This window comes from Seriola aureovittata, chromosome 13 (genome assembly GCF_021018895.1).
Source record: "Seriola aureovittata isolate HTS-2021-v1 ecotype China chromosome 13, ASM2101889v1, whole genome shotgun sequence".
NCBI lineage: Eukaryota > Metazoa > Chordata > Actinopteri > Carangiformes > Carangidae > Seriola > Seriola aureovittata.
Window position 1 is genome coordinate 15,867,922 of NC_079376.1, and position 21,000 is coordinate 15,888,921.

General features: G+C 42.8%; 1 protein-coding gene across 3 annotated transcripts in view; it reads right to left on the reverse strand.

The window, feature by feature from the left end:
- LOC130179962 (regulator of G-protein signaling 6-like) overlaps nucleotides 1–19,792 on the reverse strand; it is a 41,732-nt gene extending 21,940 nt beyond the window's left edge. The window contains exons 1-2 of one of the 3 annotated variants that reach the window (XM_056393183.1): nucleotides 19,314–19,792; nucleotides 16,005–16,099 (exon numbers count right to left, since the gene is read on the reverse strand). In XM_056393183.1, the coding sequence (XP_056249158.1) occupies nucleotides 16,005–16,088 (84 nt within the window). In that variant the 5' untranslated portion in view covers nucleotides 16,089–16,099; nucleotides 19,314–19,792. The remainder of the gene's footprint in view (nucleotides 1–16,004; nucleotides 16,100–19,313) is intronic. The other 2 variants (XM_056393182.1, XM_056393181.1) reach the window with 2 other exon arrangements.
- Nucleotides 19,793–21,000: the final 1,208 nt, after the last annotated feature.

A 21,000-nucleotide genomic window follows, 5' to 3' on the forward strand; every position in this document is an offset into this window, starting at 1 on the left:
TGTAATTTAAGCACATACCAGGCATTAGCAGCCTCTTTAGCTTAAGTGGTCACAAAACAATAGAGACCCTGCCCTGACAAAGAGGCCCAGAGGTGCACGACTGTACGAAGAGTCCAATTAGCCACTGCTTGATTGCCCACCCAGCTGGATGCTCCTCAGGGGAGGGAACACGCTGAGATCCAGAAGCGTCCGACTGTGATGCTGCGCGTCACTTTGAACCAATCAGACCCATATGTTGGGACAGAGAGTGTTGATGAGGATGTTTGTCTCTTGTTTGAGCCAGTTGAGGATCCCTTATGGTAACTGACATGCATGCGTTGCGGAGATGTCAGCAAACGGGATGGGGGACACTGTTTGTGTGTGTGTGTGTGTGTGTGTGTGTGTGTGTGTGTGTGTGTGTAATTGTGTGTGTGTGTGTGTGTGTGTCAGCTTAGATCCTCCATCTCCATGGCAACACAGTGGCAATAGGAGTGAAGCAATTAAAAGTTTGTCAAGTACAGCTCCGGCATGGGCAGCATGCCAGCTTGACTAAATTACAATTACAGATCGAGCTCTTTGGACGGCAGGGATAATCTTGTTGTCAGTGCTTTCTGACTCTTTTTTTTTTTTTTTTAGAAAAAGAAAAAGGAATTAACAAGCTCCTTTTATGCTCCTCAATATCAAAAGGAGATGCTTAAAAATCAAAGCATTGGCATGATTCTTGTGAGCAAAATGCAAATGCACTGCTTGGCTAAGACAGGCTACACTCAGGAGAGTGTAAGCCTACACAAACCACAGTGACTCATCAGGTCACCTTTCTGTTGATGAGACTCAAGGAGGACCGAAAAAGATCTCCTCTCTTGTAAATGTCTGTTGTTAGATACTCCACGGGTTGCTAAGGGCTTGAGTGCAGGAAAAAACAGGAGTCTGCTGCTCCTCTGAATAGATAGCCCACTCTAAAACAAAGTGCCCTGTGCAGATACAGGGGGCTACTTTTAAAAGACACTGTCTGAAATGAAGGGCATCAGCAGCCACAAGTTCGACTGGCCGCTTTTATAGGCTGGTTTTTACTGTGCCGTGTTTGAGTTTATAACTGTGCTGTTGTTATTGCATGTCAGAAATGAACCACAGCTACAGCCAACAAGCCACAAAAGGTCATTTTTGTTCCAGAGGGAGAGAATCACATTACCCACAGTTCACTCCTCTGCAAGATTTACCTTAAAGAGCTTTCACTAACAGCAAATTTACATGCAGGGAGGCTACTTTCACTGCAAACACTTCACACAGCACCTGCATGTTGAGTGCCTGTGGGGACTCTGTAAAGGTTCGGACTCTAATAAGGTTCAGTATCTTTACATCCGCCAGTCTGTAATTAGGGAAGAAAAGCAAAAGGAAGGGTATTTACACGTGGAGTAACGATAAAACAATAGAGAGGGAGCAGTGGGATGCGACAGACTGCACCAGACAGGAAGCATTTCCTTCTATCTGCCTGACTTTCAGTTTCAAACTTCTCTTCCAGAGAGGGTTTTCTATCATTTATCAGCGTATTTTTTTTTTTATGTCTTCGCCGGGCCACTGCTGTCCTTCATTCGCTCAGTAATGAGAGAAATCAAAGTCTCGCCTCTAAGTCACAGCATGCTCACTGTTATACAAGACCTAGGTAAGCTGCTAAACTGTGAGAGTGAAAATCAACACTGGTGTGACGGTGTCAGGTGAGAGGCAGTGGATAACACTGTCTATTTTGAGGATGCCCACAGTTTAAAGCCCCTCTGGGAGCCTGAGACTGGGCACAATTCTCCCCACTGCTGCCAATTTAGGAGCTCAGTGGCCTGTGGAAGCTACTCTTACTCACTGTCGCTGTCTGTGTGTGAGGGGTGACATTGACTTCATGTTAGGTTTGAATCTTTTTCACTTTCTTGATCAATATATCTTCATCTTGGCCTCCTATCTGGGGCACTACACCAGTAATAATATCTACAGGAGATTGGTTTGAGGTGGTAAAACCTCAGGACCATCTGTCTATCTTTGATGTTGGCATCGTCCCCTGACACGCCACTCCTGCCCATCCTATTCCTTGAGGCCTGGTGGTAATTGGGTTACAGAAAGAGAGAAAGAGCGAAAGAGAGGAGAGAGGAGGCGTCATCAAGCCCAGGTTTGCCTCGGCCCTCGCAGGGCCCACAAGCCTGTTCTTGATGTCTGGGACACAGGAGACGGAAAACTCTCTCATCACAGAGTTTACTCATCTCAGAGGAGAGGAGAGGAGAGGAGAGGAGAGGCTGCCACAGTGAAGGAATTGGGCTTCAGAAGTCAACAACATAACTCCTTCCTTTCAATATTTACACCAGTCAAAGCAAGTAATTTCCTCTTGCTGTCTAATCAGTGTCTTCTTCCACTGAAGCTTTGATGCGTGATATTTGATAGGCCCGACGCAACCACAAAAGACATGGAGCCGGCATCTGAGGCGGTTATTTGAGATGACAAGACGTGTTCTCTAGTAACAATAAAATGCAAGTGGTGGGCAGATCCGGCCTCTCCCATCTGCGCTCAGCTCCATCCATTACAACACACACAGATGGTTCTTTAGCCTGTCATTAGTAAACTGTTGAATGGGTAACGCATATATGTGTGTGTGCGTTTGCAGGCGTGTGTGTGTGTGTTGCATATAGATGCACTTGCAGCCAAATGATGCATCACATCTTAATCAGCTTAGCCAACTTTTGATTTAAAGGAATCCTTTTTTTTTTTTTTTCTTTCCACTTTATGTCATGATTCCATAACACCATCTGCTCCTAATTCCTTCTCTCTCCTGGGACATGTTATGTTTCAATCCACTACACATTTCATACCTCAGCTCAAAATTATACTGGTTCTCAGCTCTATTCCTGCGGTGCTCCTGTGCTCACATGCAATCAGTGAGTAAGAGAGACCCTTGACCTTTCGAGGTGCATGGATTTCCTGTATTGGCTACTGGTATAAGAGAGGATTTTTTTTTATAGCTCCACTGTGTATCATTAGCCCCCCCCCTCTCTCTTTTCCACCAACGTGGTACGGCTGTCACCCACACACTGCTGTTACTGCAGACCTGACGTCCTTATTACCTGCGAGTGTGAGAATGCTGACAGGCTTTTAGGGGCAAGGAGTGTTACTGTGACAACACAGGGACTAAGTGAAAAGACCTGTTATGGAAGAGAGAGGAGGCGTTGTGGAGTACAGGGGGGGTGGAGGTGCCTCTGGACCCCTTCAGCGTAACTCACACAAGCCGAACCTACTGACAGAGAGCAAGCAGCACATTCGCCGGCTGTTCTGTGTGTAACGCCGAGCAGCGTTAGGATATTTTTCTTTGAGCATCATTTCAAGTCTGGCGAGGTGCTACGAAAACAACTCTGTTCTCGCTGGGTGACGGATTTTCAATACTGGCAATAAAGTCTTGTTACTTCCAACTCGCAGGTGCAGGTAATGAAATCCGCGCGGCTGGGCTGACATGTGGAGGGAAAATCTCATCTCGCAGTGCCACAGGGCAGCAGGCAGCGTCACAAACCTGTAATGTGCTTTGCTGCCCCTCAGTCCCCGGAGGGATGACTCCTCTTCCTGATAGAGACCTGCAGAGGAGATGCCACACTGTCACCCTCTCCCTCATACACCACTCGTCCCATTATCATCCTCCTAATCGTCTTTTAATGAAACCGAATGAGGCCTGAAGTGGCCAGAGGAAGCTCCTACAATTGTATCACAGGCACAAAAAAAAGTGTTTAATAACAGGATACGTGTTACCTGAAAGGCCAATTGACTGACTGAATAATAGAATCAATAGACAGTAAAGCCTGGGCGCTACAGTACGGTTGTTTTATGGCATCAAATCCTTACTCACTGCTGATTGATTATCTATAATGTCAACGGACCACCTCCAGTGCTAGCTAATACATTGCTAGGTGGGAACCAAATTCACTATCAAATCTTTTATTCTTTCACCTCAGGGGAGCCAAAAAGTGAACCATCTATTATGTCCGCCGAGCTAGAATTTGCAACCTAACCATCACACCCCCTTGAATTATTGAATAGGTTTCCTAGAAAGGGACTAGCCATGCTTTGTGATCTAATTTCCTCTCGACATATTTCAAAATGAAGTGGAGTGTCCTTTTCTGTTTTCATCCTGGGCTGTATGCTATCTGTGCGTGACAGCTGGCTGTAATTTAGCAAGGGTTTGTGAAGCGATTTGCTCTGCCACACCTGCTTTAGGACTTTGCACATCAGAATTGTCTAGTTATTTCCTCCACAACGGCAACTGTTGAAACTACTTTTCCAAACAGGGATTAGGATATTCCTATCACGACCTATGAATAAAATATTACACAGAAAAAAATAACTCTACAAAAGATACATAAGGGGAAAAATACTGGATTCTGACAAACCCAAATATCACTCTCTCACCACAGCAGTGCAAAGTTTGCAAATTGTCTCCTCCTCTTTTGAAGGGCAGGACAATGATGACCTTGCATTATTGAGATAAAACTCTGCAAAGCTTTAAACAAAAAGCCATCACCTGTCATATATAAAGATTCAACATCTGCTAATGCACCGTCTTCTCTATTCAAGTGCATTCATAATTAATGGATTCATGATAAGAATTAAAACCTTTCTTTAAATAGCTTCCGCTTTGTTAACCAAGTTTCTTCCATCTAGAATGCAACAAAATTACTTTTTTTTTTTTTTTTTAAAAGGGGCTGAATGTCGTACTTTTTTTTTTTTTTAAGCTCAAAAAGATCATGGTTTAGCTAACAGCATTATTTGGCAAGTAGAGAAGGATTAAGCTTATGACCCCAAAACTGATCTGTTGCTTTTCTATAAAATGGACACAATCACACGTGAACGTCAATGTGACGTGAGTACAAATGGACAGACACAGTTACCTTCATGTGTGACACTACTGTATTTAAACATACTGCAAGTCAAAACCAGTAACGTGTTACTGAGTAATATATTACAGTAATCTAATTAATTAAAGATTAATGAGAAGTGTGAGGACCAACAATCGGAAAATCAGTAATTACATTACAGGTAACTTCAGCGTCTGTTACTTTGACATTTTGGGTGATTGATTTAGTTGCTGTCTCTCGGAAAGTTGATATTAGTTTCATCTCAGTGAGCTCAGACACACTGGTCCAGAACATGTCAGCTTGGCAAATGGGTGGCTGGTTGGGGAACCTCGGCTGTCTTCCACCAATCGAGGAATCAGTAACTCTGTGTCTTATTTACATGTTATATCTTCTCAGCTGGCTAGTTAGCTACTTAAGACCTCTGAAGGCAAGAACTCCTCTGAAAGGCCACACTTCCCTCCCACTGTGTCCCTTTTTAAATTATAAATTGTACAAATGCAAAGTTTTGGTCAGACTTTCAATAAAAAGGCGTTCATGGCGTGTCCTTCTCCCGTACATACGAAAAGTAATGGGAGTAGTTGACTGATGTTGAAAAAGAGAGAACTTGAGAGCTCAGTTCAAATCTGGCCTCAAGTGCATTTTATAGTCTCTGCATCCGATCAGCTTCATGGGTCAGTATGATGTAAATTTCATCAAGGGTCTGCCAGACCATCCATCCACTCGCAGCTGGCTGCTAAGGTTCAGTAAAAACTGTAGTCTGGCTGCTTGATGAAGGGGCTTGATTTTTGGGTGTATGAGCTTTTGGTTCACAGACACCTCTGACAGAACAAGGCTGAGTAACAGAGAGTACCACAACAAGTTTCTTTCTTTTGATGAAGAGTTATTAATAAATGAAAGTAATTACTTTTCTGATGAGTAATAAGTCAAACCACAGGCTTCTTTGACAGTCATTCTTACATCATTGTCCCATCGGAAACTGATTAAACGTCAGCCATGTAGCCTGTGGAGTTGGACTGACGCTGGCAGTCAGAACAACAAACCAACAGCAAATGACCATCACTTCATTCATTATCTTTTCAAAGCAACAGCCTTTACTGTGGAAAAAAAAAAAAAAATCACACACTTATGAATGTGCATGCGCGCCTTGCTGGCAGCTGTGCCATGTTAAGGAATAGAGAATAACACTGTTAGCTTCTACTCATGTTACCACCCTTTTTGCAGCATCGTCACTGCCTTCCTCCCCATCTGGCCTTGGTCGATTCTGATGATTATTACAAGCTTAAAAGCTTCGCCACTCCCTTCCTACTTTCTCTTCTGTTGATTAAGACCAATCTCATTTAAAGCAGTAGTGTCAAATTTGACACTGGATGTATTGTGTGTGTCTAAATGAATTAAGCTCATGATGCCTGGCATGTAGCTGAAGAGGAAGGTAGGATTAATTAAGGTTTCTCGCTCTGGTAAAAGATCTAGGATACTTGGTTTAAAGGACTCTCTCATGTACTGTATGTGCACCTGAAATCTGAATATGAAAACGTGTAAAAGCAAATGCAACCTTCATCAAGCAAAGCTCAGAAAGACTAGGGCCCAGGTTCTGCATTTTCTGTTGCTCAGATTTTTCACTCACTCAGTCTGATGAAAGTAATCGCAGCTTTGTTATGGATTTGGCCTCTAACGTATGAGTTATCGACAGAACAATTGGAGTGGAAATGGGAGTCGGTGCACAGCAAGGTCTCCCACAAGGACATTTCTATTGTTTCCAAGCTGAAGAAGAAGAAATAAGAAAATCGGCGACCGATTATCTAGCTTACTCACATTATGTCAGACTCCCTAACATCACACATTCAGTTTGAAATCTCCCTGCATGCCAGAGGATAGAACTGTCATTTTTGACAAATGAGTTGTTTAGACCTTTTATGACTCTGGCTGTGACTGAACCGGACAAACACACAAGGACATTTCAGTCATTTGTCCAATTAATTTCTGAATGTGGGGTTGAGTTGTAGTGACAACTGTGTGCTGCTTAACTAAGAAATCCCAAGGGGCAAAGTTACAGAGTCAGGGTGGTCTGCAGTGAACCAAGGGTGGGGTGGGGTGGGGGTGGTGGTGGTTTGGGGGTGCAGGTTCCATGTTCTGGAGTGAAGCCAAATGGTCTGATCTCTCCTCCAAGGGCTGTACAGTCAGACTAGCTGGACAGGGTGATTAACATTTGGGGCCTGGGTGACTCATCCCTGCCTCAGCGTCAACCGAGAGACAATTACACAGAGTCACACCACTCCAGCAACAGACACTCCATCATTACCTGTGGTTCAACAGTGCACAGATGACACTCTGTGTCTGTCTCCCTCTCATCTGAGTCAGACCTTCTATTTTAAGGGCAACTCATTTCGATCTATCAACCTATCTGATGTGTCTGTAAACAATACAAATGGGAGTGTTGGCAGATGGTGCTGCAATTATAGTACATTAGTAAGGTTTCGCAAAGTGTTGTTGATCAGCGTATATCATTGACAGTCTTCATGGTGTGACAAGCTGTACTCTGTATTATGCTCTTTGTCTTTGTCAGAAGTAATTATCAGCCATTTGAATACTGCATGAGAGTGAGACTGTAGATTCTTCTGCCATTTTTCATTCTTTCATTCTGCTAGACTCTGAGCAGAGGACAGGCCGTCTAACGAAGCACTGAGAGATTAAAACATGAAGTATCTTGTAATCGGGCAAGTAGAGTGTAGCCTTTTTTTTCATGAGCAAACCATACTTCATCAGTTCTATTCAGCATATTGAGAGCGTTCTCATCACCGGCTGGTCTGCCAACACAGGGACAAAATGTACCACCAACGAAAAAGACTGTCAGCTGTGACAAAAAAACCCTTTTCTTTGATTAGCATTGTAGTCAGAGTGAAAATGGGACAAGGGGAGGCGAGGAGCATTTCTAGACAAGATCCCCCGAGGTTTGAACAAGTCGGAGTTAAAGTTGCAGCCGAAATTGAATCTTGAAGAAGATAAAGTTGTGAAAAAGGGAAGAGTGTAGCAGTAGTGAGATGCCAATGAGCATTGCAGTAAGATTCGTACGCATCTGAGAATTTATTCTAATACTTAACATTAAAAGAAGAAAGACTTGTGCTGAGTTTACAGACTGCTGAATTTATCCACCGTGTGTCTCTTTATAAATGTGGAAACTCTGCACTGAGGATCATTATCTCTGATCGTAAGAATATTGGTTTTTAATGTTCCTTTAAAGTTGTTATTTTGCTGGACAAATAAAGCTTCTGCTCCTTCATCCTTAATGCTCAATCAGCTATTAAATTTTCATCAGCTGAATTGAGTAAAAGCAGACTTAGGGCTCATTCTGCACAGACACTGCACACACAAATGATTCGGTTAGCCACTTTAGGGACCTATGCTCGTCAGTGTTGGATGTTACTGCACCCTTGAAAACTAGATCAGTTCACAAAGTTAATCCATCTCTGTGGCTTAATGATGCAACTTCGGTTGTAAAAAAACGAGGACAGAAAAGCTTAACACAATTAAAAACTTAACCTCCTGTAAATATTTTTTGATATTATGAAAGATGAGAGGTTGGTTGAGTACACACTACAGGTATACATCTGTGATCTACAATCATGTCATTATTAGTAAGACAAGAAAGACCCCCTCCAATGAAAATCAACTTTTTATCTTGTTAACATGTCCATATGATGTTTTTCATATAATACAAGACATATGAGCGAAATAAGCAGTCGATGCCATGAGAGTATTTCCACCTTGGAACTCCAGTGAACTAATGACAGTCTCATAAAAGTGGTTGCAGACAGCCAGGGATTCATATGTCACAAACATAAGGAAGCAATCCTGTCAACTTGCAGGAAGGGGGGCGGGCAAAATAACCCTGAAACCTTGTCTGTACAAAGAGCAAGAGTTTGCATTAGCACAGCAACCAACACTGTGTCTGCCGTGCTGCCAGTTAGCTACAAGCTAACAAACAACATAAACAAATAAACTCCTCAAAAATTCCTGAGTCTGGGTCTGACTGAGGTTCAAACATGTTTGCTCCACTAATTATATTGATACTCTGCTGTTGGGCGGGGCATAAGCCCTGATCCAGATTTTTCTATGAGGAAATTATGTGGTTACAGCCCCCAGTTTTTGATATATTTATTTATTTATTTTATTTTTTATGTGGGGAAAACCACGTTAAGCAAAAATATTAATCATAGCAGAGTATTTTTTACATGGTTTAAACATCTGGAGAGGAACTTTGAGAAACATAAGAATAAAGGCCAGTATTTATTCAATATATTGATAAGTCCTTCAAGTCTAACTTATTGTAGCTCTCAGTTTGTCATTTAGAAATGGCTTTTTAGTTTTTGCAATATGGCTATCTCATTTTGAGAATTTTGAACTTACAGCAGAAGTGCTCTAATACAAAGACTGTGGTTCTTAAAGTGGCTATAATCAACATTTTCATATTAATAATGGATCACAGGAATTATTGTTTGTATGTGAAAGGGGTCACTTGAACCCATACAGAAAGCTTTAAATACTCATTGTACGCTAATTGCAAGGCACCAAATGGCAAACAGACAAAGTTAGCATTGGTACAGTTAGCATTTAGCAGCTAAAAAGCGATTTTTTTCTCACAAGTTGGTGGACACCAAACAAGAGAGCAAAGTAGCGTGAATATCTGATGACTTTAAATGAATGATTATATTGCTGGATGTAAAATTAGGCATATTAGCTTCATAAGGTGATGATATGGCAATGTTATGTTCACAGCTGGTTTCTGGTTTCTGCCTCCAACTATCAAAAAAAAATCAGTTAAAGACATGAGATAGTCGTCTCCTTTTAAAAGCCGATCTCAGTCCTGCTCATTTCAAGCTATATCGCAGCCTTCAGCACAGGAATTTGAATTGACTACCACATGTATTTTTGGGCTTAACCCTACTTTTTCAGTAGCGTTTACTCAGCAGACGTCACCTCCTGACCAAGCATGGCTCAATCCGGCCAAATACAATGCTGACTTTTCACTTCTATATGAGTCCAGACAGAGATCTTCAGGTGAGACTCATGACGCATTTTCTCAGTTTCTCAATAGTATTTAGATGACTTTTACTATTACTTTATTACTTTAGAATGATTTTCTTTGAATTGATGTTTAATCTCTTTAAATCACTTTACTCCTGGCAGGCGCCTTGTACACCTACAATAAATGCTATATAGGGATGTAATTATTATCACGGTTGCTGTGAATGCATTAGTTTTGAAAAATGTGACAAAACCATGTGGGACTGTAATAGCTTGTTCTCTTTTTACATCCCATTTTTTGCTAATTCAGTGTGTCAGCACTACCGCAGGGCTACAGTTTGCCCAGCAAGTCACTGCTGTCAAACATGTCAGAGTGTCACCCGAAGGTACTGAGCACCAGCAGCTTTTAACATACTAATGTCAGAGCCAGTTCCAATAAAACCATTAGTATTTACAGCTCATGATGACACAAGAGTTTATTCTATATCAACATCATCAACAACAGTTTAACTGGGCAACAGTTTATTCACAGATACTATTAACCCAAAGACAGTTAATGAGATTTGTATCCTCTCCAAGTCAATTGCTGTAATTTTATTTCCAGTATTTCCATATTATTTCCATATTATCCGCTCTGTAGGAGTGCGGTGAGCACCCTCAGCGTCCTGCAGAGATGCTGAGGTTATTCAGAGTACAGGAGGAGGTATTTAAGGCGTACTCCATCTCTAGTGCAATTCCAAGCAATCTTTTCAGGCTGCGATAAGTGGGAGGCTCAGGGGGCTTTGGAGGGTATTTAGAAGTAGGACGCATTGGTGCCAACCAATCCAACCCTCCGACCCCCCCACCAAACTCCCTATTAACATCACTCTATGCTTGCATAGTCCCAATAAGATGCACAGAGACACTGGCTGCATTATTAAATGTGCTCCTTTAAGAGCATATTGTCAGCATTTGTGCAAACAGAGAGGGAGACCAGGAGAGGCACTGGCACAGGAAGGACTTTCCTCACTGGAGTAAAGCCTTTTATTTCAGTCACAGTGATTCTCTGTGGATGAGGTGAATAATCCTGTCAACACAGTGCTCAGGCTGCCAAAACACTGTGAATTATTATCCAGTTATGATGTATGTTTCATTGAACTTCCAGGATTTTCATGTATTGGTCCTTCTGCTTTACTGGAACGAAGAGACAGGCCAACACATTAAACAGACAGGAGTTAGTTATATAAGAGATAAAGGTTTGCACTGTTACTGTTGTTTTATCTTATTGACCCAACTAGGAAAGCAACCCACACTGGCACTTAGCATACAGGCACACAGGCTTCAGCGTGACCCTGATAGTTCAGCCCATACCAGCGCCTCAGATAAAGGCTACCATGGTGCAAGTGGGGATGGTGTTAAAACGGTCATACATGATAAAGCACTGGGAGAACTCGTCCCTACAGCTGCCGAGGTGATATCCAGAGCGTTCGGCTGGACCGCGCTATCTTAAGTGCACAGAGGAACAGCGAATCGCAGCCCATAGACACCTCGGATGGAGGTTAGTCGTGAAAGAGAAGAGATATACCCCTCCATGGGCCCCGGAGGCACTTGAGAGAGAGAGAGAGAAGAGAGTGTGACTCATGGACGGCAGCAAGAAGACAGGCAGGCGAGCTTCCTTCTGACCAGCACAACTGCAGCGCCTCAGTCCTCTTCAAACTCAGCCAGCTGTCAGTCCCTGCTGTAGTAGGCGAATGGACGATGTGGGAGTTTGCCATTTGCAGTAATTTCATCTTCTCTTGCCACTCAAGGGAGAGTCAGTGTCTAACCGGTAGTGTGATTGCTGTAATTTTATACATATTTCCAGCATTTCCATATCATCCGCTCTGTAGGAGTGGAGTGAACTCCCTCTGTGCCCTGTCTCTAAAATCATCCTAAACTCAACTCGCTGACAGCCGCTGATGTGGATGCTGTGCAAGGTTAGAGTTGGCATTGACAGTAATTTCTTCTTCTCACGCCACTCAGGGTATGTTAGATTCAACATCTATCCAGTCTGCAGGAGTGACACAGGTGTGAAAACTTGTGTTAGTCACCACATAGCTCCGGCTACAGGAGCAAACCTCTGCTATCATGTATCACAAAACTGTAATGTTCGTGCAAATGCAAATTCAAAGATCTGCCCAACTGACGGAGTAGAAGTATTATGTTTTATTAAGGCATTAACCCATCTTTTCTTTGCATCCTTTGTTCTTTTCTCCTCTAGCACTCCCCTCTTCACATTTAGAAGCACATACACGGATAAAAATACAAAGTGATGATAAAAAATATGCTGGATATGAATAAATGAATGGGGGGGATATGATGTCCCAGAGGACCAGATATTTTTCCGAAGATGGAATGCTTGAAATGAGCTTCAATTATTAATCAGCAAGAAGCAGAAGAAAGGCTGAAAACAAAGGAATAAATGGGGGAGAAAAAAGAGAAGGGGAAAGGTAGTAAAAACAGCACTGATAACAACAAGGCTGAGTTGAAAGAAATACACTACAATCAGTGGGCAGGAAGAAAAAAAAATCCATTGCTATACCACCGACAAAATGAAGTCTCTCGGGTTTGCCTTACTGGGAAAATTTGATGAAAAAAATAGTACACATGACATAGAGACAGAGTAGCATATCCAGCAGATACAGCTTCTTTATTTTATCTCTAACACATGCTTAAAGGTCCACCAACAAAACAGCAACCCAAAGGGGGCACATCACCTCAAATGCAATGAAAGAGCAGACGCTTGCTCCAGTCAGAGGATCACCAAAGTCGGAAGGATTCATCTTGTAATCATCATAAATGTCTGTGTAAAATCTTTTGGCGATCCATCCAATTGAAGTTGAGATATTTCAGTCTGGACCTCAGTGGTGGACTGATATTGCCATCCCTGGAGCCACGCCATTAGCATTTTCTGTGCTGATTTATGGTACAGACGGAGCTTTTGGAGCACCACATGTTCAGATCCATTGAAGACCAGAGAAAATCTTGGTGTGTACTGAGCTACAAAATAACACAGCTGCAATTGTCAACCAAACTACTCTCTGCTAATAGAGTGTTAAAGCTTACACACACCCAAAGGCCACTGGCACCAAGTATTGCTTTTGAACCTCCTGGCATGGCTCGTTACTAATATTCATCTGCTAATGGCTCCTAAAACCCATCTGGATGAAAGCTGTGTGTGACCACACATACCACACATGCTATGGCTATAATACCGGCCTTCAGGTATTGTGGGTATCACTGCCAAGAATTATCCAATCAGACATTTAATGGTCTGAATAAAAGGATGAGAGGATGCAGCACAAACCCTTAACTCTCCCTGGGTGGTAGGACAGGAGTGCTTTAGTCCTTCAGCAACAATTAACTGTGTGTGTGTGCATGTGTGCGTTGTCAAAAGCCAGGCAGCCAACACAGCTCGGATAAGTCTTCGCCCCCTAGTCGCAGAGGGGGAAAAGGGGAAGACACACACATGCACTCAGGGGATGAGAGATGTTAACTATTAATAGTTTGTGAGCTCTACCTGATTAGAGCAATGAAGTGGCCTCTCTCCTCCGCTTAATTGCATTTCTCCGCACACTAGTGCTTCATGGTTTGGGTTTCTTTTTTGCGTCTCTTGGTGCCAGTCCCATTTATCTACCCACCACCTTCTGTCTGCAACGCATGCCGAACATAGCAAGGTAAAACACGACAACAAAACACGTAAGGTGCAGGAAGCATGTGTATGAGTTCCTGTGTGTGTGTACTTAGAGTATGTGTGCAACTTACGTTTGTATTTTCTCTACAAGTTCTTGAGGCAATAAGACATCCTGCAGTTATTGGATTGTTTTGCTTGACTTCCTCTTTTTTGTGGGAGGAGAGAGACGGAGCAGGATAGTACTGCAGCACCTACAATGCATCTGACAAAGACAGCCTCCTCCCGTCCGGAGCACTCAGCCTCTCTAATGGCTAAATACATCACATTCATCTGGGTCTAACTGCCTACACAGTTAACTTAATAGTTCTGAAACAGATATGGCAATATAAGTGAAGGTATTTTAACCCTAACCTTCAACACATTTCAAAAAGATGCTGCCCACACTTTGAAATATTTTTATCTCTTGACTAGGGCACTTGTAAGATGCTGATGTCTTCCAGCTGACAGGGGCTCAGGCCTTTGGGATGGAGCTGCCAGTGTTTTCCCAGGCGGCTGAACATATTGGTGGCCATCTGCCTCTCTGCAAGCAGCGCCTTCACGCTGCGCCAAGCTGCCCACCCACTGAGTCCAGAGGCCATGGGCACTCTGCCCTCAAAGACCCAGCACCTCTCTATCATTTGGCTTCTTTGACATCTTAAGGTAGTGACTGACACTGAGGTGAAATACAAGGAAATGCACCGTCAATTAAATTAAAGGTCAGGTTCTACAGTCAGACCTAAGCCTGCCAAAACACAAATATTGCAGCTCAAATTATTATTCCTAAAAAAAAAAAAAAAAACACACATTTGCTTATCTAGTTGTGTTGTATCCTCAGCTGTCTTCCTCAAAAGCTTCAAATCAAAAATCACATTTTCAAAGGAAGAAGGGCAGAAATGTCCTGTCACTCTCAGAATCATCTGTCTGTTGTCACTGCGTATGACTAAAACATGAAATGATGAATATTCCCTCAGGCAGGATCCTGACAAGGAAAAACTAGCCTCTTAAATGCGTTGCCTCCAGGCATGTGTAGTGTTACATAATGAAGCTACGCTGTGAAATCCATGAAGATACCCAGTATTACATGCAACTACAGTAAGTTCTCTCAGCAGTGTGACAGCTTCTTAGAATACATGGAGGATAATGACAATACCGCATTGCAATAATGAATGCATTACCATGCAGAATAGACATATAAAATAGCCCAAAACATTACACAAATATTTTGACAGTCATGTGATACCAGGCTTCAAGAATAGAAGACATTTGTCTCAAGACAGTGATAGTTCTGATTTGATTATTGATTATTATTCCTGGATTCCTGGCAGAGACTTTAAGAGACTGGAACAGCCCAGTGCTACCCTAACGGGTATTTACGGTAGACAAGTGAATTGTTGCTGGCAGTGCACTTCCACTTGTCTTTTTGCTGCCAACTGCTGACGTGTGACACTCAGTTGTTAGCACACAATCCCAGTAGCATAATTGCCAGAAGTAGCGTCAGAGATTTATCAAGTTTCTGAGTACAAAAGAGGTCCTGACAGTTCTTCCAGGTGAGCCGCAGACTGGAGGTGTTTATTACACAGATGGAGGTTTACAAGAAATTCTTCAGTATGTCACCAAGCACAGTGACACATAGTTAACAACACGCCCAAAAAGGAAATTTTAACAACTGACTGTCAGCAATTATTTCGCATCCTGTCTCAGCCATTTCCCTACTAATATGTTTATCTAGCCATATGAACGGACAATCATTAGGAGCAGGATGAAACAACAGATTTGGGATCTGTCTACCACAGCCTGCTTATAGCTCACTTTTTTACCGTAATCAAGACAGCAGGCTCTGCGGTAGCAGTGGATCCCGTGGTTTAAATCTGATCAAAAGAAGCTTTTCTTTTTTTTTTCTTCTTTTGAGTGGGCTGTCACACTGCTGGCAGAGAAATAACAAGCTATTCGTCGGTTGAGGAGTAATAACCACCCCCTCATTGGCTGCTCCCAATCCTAGCCCTGGAGAATCAGCCACTTCCTCCCTGCCGAACATCCACGTAATTAGCCACCGATACTGCTCACCCTCTCCAATCAAACATCAGCTATTGAAAGTGAGGCACCATGGGGACGAGGTAATTACCCTTGACACCGAAAAGGCCCTCTCACTGCCCAAACCCTCACTGATGGGATTGAGAGCTTATTAAAACACTGGAGGGATGAAGTTTGACAGAATAGCGATGGGTACAGCGGTAGGAAGAGTTGAGGGAGTTTCAAGATGGTTGAAAGAGAGGCTTACTGACACCTAAGTTTGACAGTGAAACCATGTGTGTGGTGGATACACACTGATGCAGACCAGTGGGCTGTCAGGAGCCTGTCTATGGGTCATTGCTCCTCAGCAAATGTTTCTCCCATCATATAGCTCAGATACAGTAGCACACACATAGAGTTGGCCTTGCCTTTCTGTAGACGATCATATTGGGGGAGTCCTCTTCAGGATCAGTGGTGCCCACGCCTCCCTGGTCTCTGGACCCCTCCGCCATTTTCACCTGTCCTGTCGAAGAAACAGATGCACCGCATGAACAGAGCACCCCACATTCACTGGACGGTGGAAGAACACAAAATTACAATTTGATAAACATCAGTCAGCGTCATCTATTCCCCCTGCGAGCCAAAATTCCTCCAGCCTTTATCGTCATGACATTCAGCTGCCAAAATGTATGCTGCTGTCTGGGAAAGGAGGAGCCTGTCACAGTAGGGACAGATAAGAGAGCCCAGGTAGGCTGATGTAAGATGAATATTAACTAAGCTACAAAGTCAAATCATGAACATGCAATACAGCAGTGATTCTCAACCAGTACTCATACCTTATGGGGCATCTCTGCAGTTGCCATGCCAAAAATAAAGACTATGTATCTGCATTTTAAGTTAGCTTTAACACCTGAAGACTATGTGTTGCAGTTGAGTAGTTAGCATAAGCAGGGAGGTCTAAACAGCTAAGGATAAATAGCTAAAAGCAAACTGTTCAGATTGTTAGTTTTCAGCTAAAAGTAATGGATAAACAAAAAATAAACATATAAACTAGCTAAAAAATAATGGAAATAGTTAGCTAAAAGTAAGGGAAAAAACAAGTTTGAAATAGTTAGCTAAAAGTAAGCAATGAATGGTTGGAGTAATTTGCTAAAAGTAAAAGATACATTTTTAAATGGCTAGAAAAAAATAGTTAACAGTTGAAATAGTTAAATTAATAGTTCAACAGTTGAAATGGATAGCTAAAGTTGACATAGTTAAATGGAATACCAAATGTGATTTGGTCAAGTTGATGTCCAGCTTCTGTCACTCCACATTAGTTTGTTCAAATGGGAACTTGACCACTGTCAGGATGTGCGAGGTAAGTTGGACCCAAATGCAGTCCACTCTTGGGGAAAGGTGCAGGCAGGTTTATTTAACCAAAAATCAGACATGAACAGCCGTGAACAGACATGAACAAACCCTGAACTAAAAAGGGACGAACCGACACAGACAAAGGGGAGCACAAGGACTATATAGACAAGGGAGGCAAGGATGATTGAACACAGGTGAAACACATTAGGGCGGGGCAGACAATCACTACACAGAAACAGGACCATGACAAGAAGCAACACACAGACACTCAAGGAAACCAATACAAAATAAAACAGGAAGTGCAAAAACTCGAAAACAAAACTAACAAAAAGTGTCTGCCATAGCAAACCATGACAACCACAATGACAGATCAATTGTTCAAAACATATAATTAATAGTGTCAAATAACATCAATTGAACACATTTGAAATGTGAAGTGTGGTGATGAGGGAATATTTTATCTGACACAGCTGTAGGGATACATCTGATAAAAAAACATTACTTATGCAGTACAGTATGACAGCTCAGGGTAGTCAGGGTGGCAGTAATTATGTATAAAGCACAGATGTGTTTACAACACGTAGTATATGTGGCTGTGATGAGTCATCTTTCTTTTTTCTTTTTTTAAAAAGATGTTCATAATGAATGAACTCAGTGTTGCTGAGGTAAGACTGATGGTTTAACTTTGGTAAGTGCTGGTGTCTACATTTGCTTTTTATTTTTATGTTAAGCGTAAGTAAGTGTTGACTCCATTAACTGATGGTTACCTCTGATCTGCCTGCACTCCCCACATTAACCCCCCCCAGGCTTCATACTTTAAGAGCTGCTGTTAAGGGATTTATTTACAACCTCTACACAGTCCCCATCACTTTCTCTAGGCTGTGTCCACACTCGCTCCCTCCCACTCTCTCAGGAGAATTAATTCTGTTTAACTAAGGATTTCTGTAACCTACGCTGATGTGTTTCAACGAGCCCCCTTAGCCCTGTCTACCCTTTGCCATTGAGGGCTCCTGTGTGTTAAAAATGGGTTAAACCATTTTTGTTAGTCCCTTAATCGTGTGGAGGAAAGAGGGCGTGAGGGGGTGGATTACACAGTTCAACACATTCATAATTTTTGGTACTTAAAAAAATACAAAGTGCGAGAGGATAAAGCTGCCAGGAAAAAAATAATCACACGGCTCACTGGACCTCACTATTCACTGTAACAGCTATTTGTGTTTGAAAAAGAACTGTGATAAGCTATTGAGGAGAGAAGGCACAGAGGACACAAGACAGCACTTCATGACAGGCACAAATGAGCAGGCACAATATGAAACAATATGAAACCTTCATACATTAACTGAATTAGTAACACTGCATCTTGCCAAGGGCCAGCGGCTGGCAAGGGATTTGGAGTAGTTGAATTATGTAATTGCAGCCGTGCAATGTTACAAGTTTGAACAATTGCAGATAATGGCTCTGGTGGAGAGAGAGGTGGAAATTAAAATTGTTCACATTCAGTGTGGCACCAGCTTGCACAACAGCAAGACATGCAAGGTGGCTTTGTCACCATAGTTGAACACTTAAATCTATTACACCACAGAGCATGGTGATGTGCATGAGTGAATAAGTAATCATCCGCTCTCGCCTCACTGTTTGTTATTGCCACCAGAAGTGCGGAGTGCAGCACTCCCCATTGGCTAACGCGCCTGTGCTCTTTTTAGAGTCTGAGCACATTAGACAGCTAATCTTTGTGTTCGCCTCAAGGGCCGTATAGAAAGGCAGGCAGTATGGATTGCATAGCACCTGCTTAAAGAAAACAATAGTGTGCCAATATGTCACCTGTGGACAGGAAGCTGTAATTCTAGAGAACAACTACCTCCCAATTGAGCTGCTCAAGCATGTAAATCAAAGTCCACAGAGGGCCCGTCCAAGACGTTAATTGAAAGCGTGTGTCAAAGTGAAGCAGACAGAACAAGGACCCTGACAGCTGCTTCAAGACAGCAAGAGAGCACCAGCATACCCTCATGTACAGTGTATGTGTGAGTCTCTGCACATGCACACTCTCAAATCCAAGCGCACTGCAAATATCAATTTACGGGGAGTCAAACACAAAAGGAGACTGCACACACACACACAGACACACACATATATTCACAGGGCAGAACCCCCTGCAATGGCCCAAATAAACAAGCCCACAGACGCCCAGTCAACTGAAACAAACTGAATAAACTAGCAAAGAGTTCACACACAAACATGTACAAAACAAGCTGTGCTCCAGATACACCCACAACCATATTGTGATTGTGAATCCAAAAGCCCAATTCACTCTCAGCAGGCGAGCAGCCTAGTGCAATGCAACATCTGTGACACCTGACAGTTGACATTACTGAAGCATTCATTACCTTAGAAACAAAATAATGCCTGGTCCACTCTGCTCCCCTGGTTGGCTCCCCCTTAGCAACAAGCAGCAGGCAGGTTCATGGTATAATTGGCAGAGGGGGAGAGAAGGGGATGAAGAAGACAGGGGGATGAAAGCAGTGAAGCAGCGAGAGAAAGAGAGAGAGTGAGTGAGAGAGAGAGAGAGAGAGAAAGAAGCTGGCCGGTCACTGCAGTATTCCTCTATTCCTCCTCCTCCTCCTCTTCCTCTTCTTCTTCTCTCTTCACCAGCCCTGCCTTGCCCCAGCAGTTCAGGAGATCCTCACATGTGTGCACCTCGTTCATCCCCCCTCTCTCTCTGTCTGCATGTGCTCGAGTCTCAGTGAGAGCGAAAGAGTCGAGTGTGTGACAGAGAGAGAGAGCGAAAAAGAGAGGGAGGGAGGGAGGGAGATACTGTGCAATAGAGAGGGGCAGATCAAGTTGGGAAAGGGGGAGGGATGAAGGAATTAGAGAGAATATAAAGAGGAAAATATAGGGAGGAGAAAGACAGGCAGAGAGAGAGAGACAGTGTGTGTGTGTGTGTGTGTGTGTGTGTGTGTGTGTGTGTGTGTGTGTGTGTGTGTGTGTGTGTGTGTGCGAGAGGCAGTAAGTGTGTGTGTATGTGTTTGTGTGAGATGGAGAGAGCGAGAGCAGGGGATGCACAGTGAAGAGGAAAGGAGGACAGAGAGAGATGCACACTGCAGCAGCGCCCACTGATGCTGAAAATAAGAAACATTTCATTAGAGGGATATTGAAATGCTAATTTAAAAACAAGTTACTGCTACTGAACACACACAAATGCAGACTATAAATATGTATTCCAGACTCTTTGAGCAAACAACCTCAGAGATAATACCTCTCAATTTCCATTTAAAGCTCACGCGCAAGCGGCTGCTTATTGCTCGCAGGCTATATGATCCAAAGTTAGACATTTTCCCACAACTTATATTTGTATTTCTGCAGCTTATATCTTTTTACATTACCACCAAATTCCATTTGTTGCGCTTGAGGATGGCAAACATGCGCTGATGTTTCTGTCTGCAGCTATTCCACTCTTGCATGTCTATGTTCTCCTCCTTCCTCTCTCTTCATGGAAACTCTGGAATCATTCAAGCTTAAATGGCAGCCCGAACGAATGAACCTTTTTTCCTGCAATAAATGAGATCCCAAAAGCCCCCGAGGAAGATACTCCAGAAATACATGGCATGGCCAATTTGTGAATGCATGCATGCAGAGTGAACACACACACACAGAGAGACACACAGACACACACATACAGATGTTGTTGTGTTGACAGAACCAGTTCACCAGTTATCAAAGAAGTATCTTGCTTGCTTCTCCTCACTGTGTGTTTTCTTCTCTCTTCCAGCAGGGTGTTGGTATCTAAGTGGAGGTCTTGGCTCTGTATAAACCCCCCTTTTCATTGCTTTTGAAAATATCGGGGGTGGTTCAAATATTCTTCAGAGACAGGAAAGACCTTTTTTTTTATCAAGCTGAACAGATGAAAGCCCAGTTCTCATTAATAAAAGTAAAATTTGTTCAGTATTTATCTTCAGGCAAAAGGCAGATTAAAATTTGAACAACTCAAAAATGCTGCTTTCAGTACATGTGGTAACCAAGGGAAACCGAGGTCACACAACGTGAGTGAGTGGCATGCCTATTACAGTGTGAAAG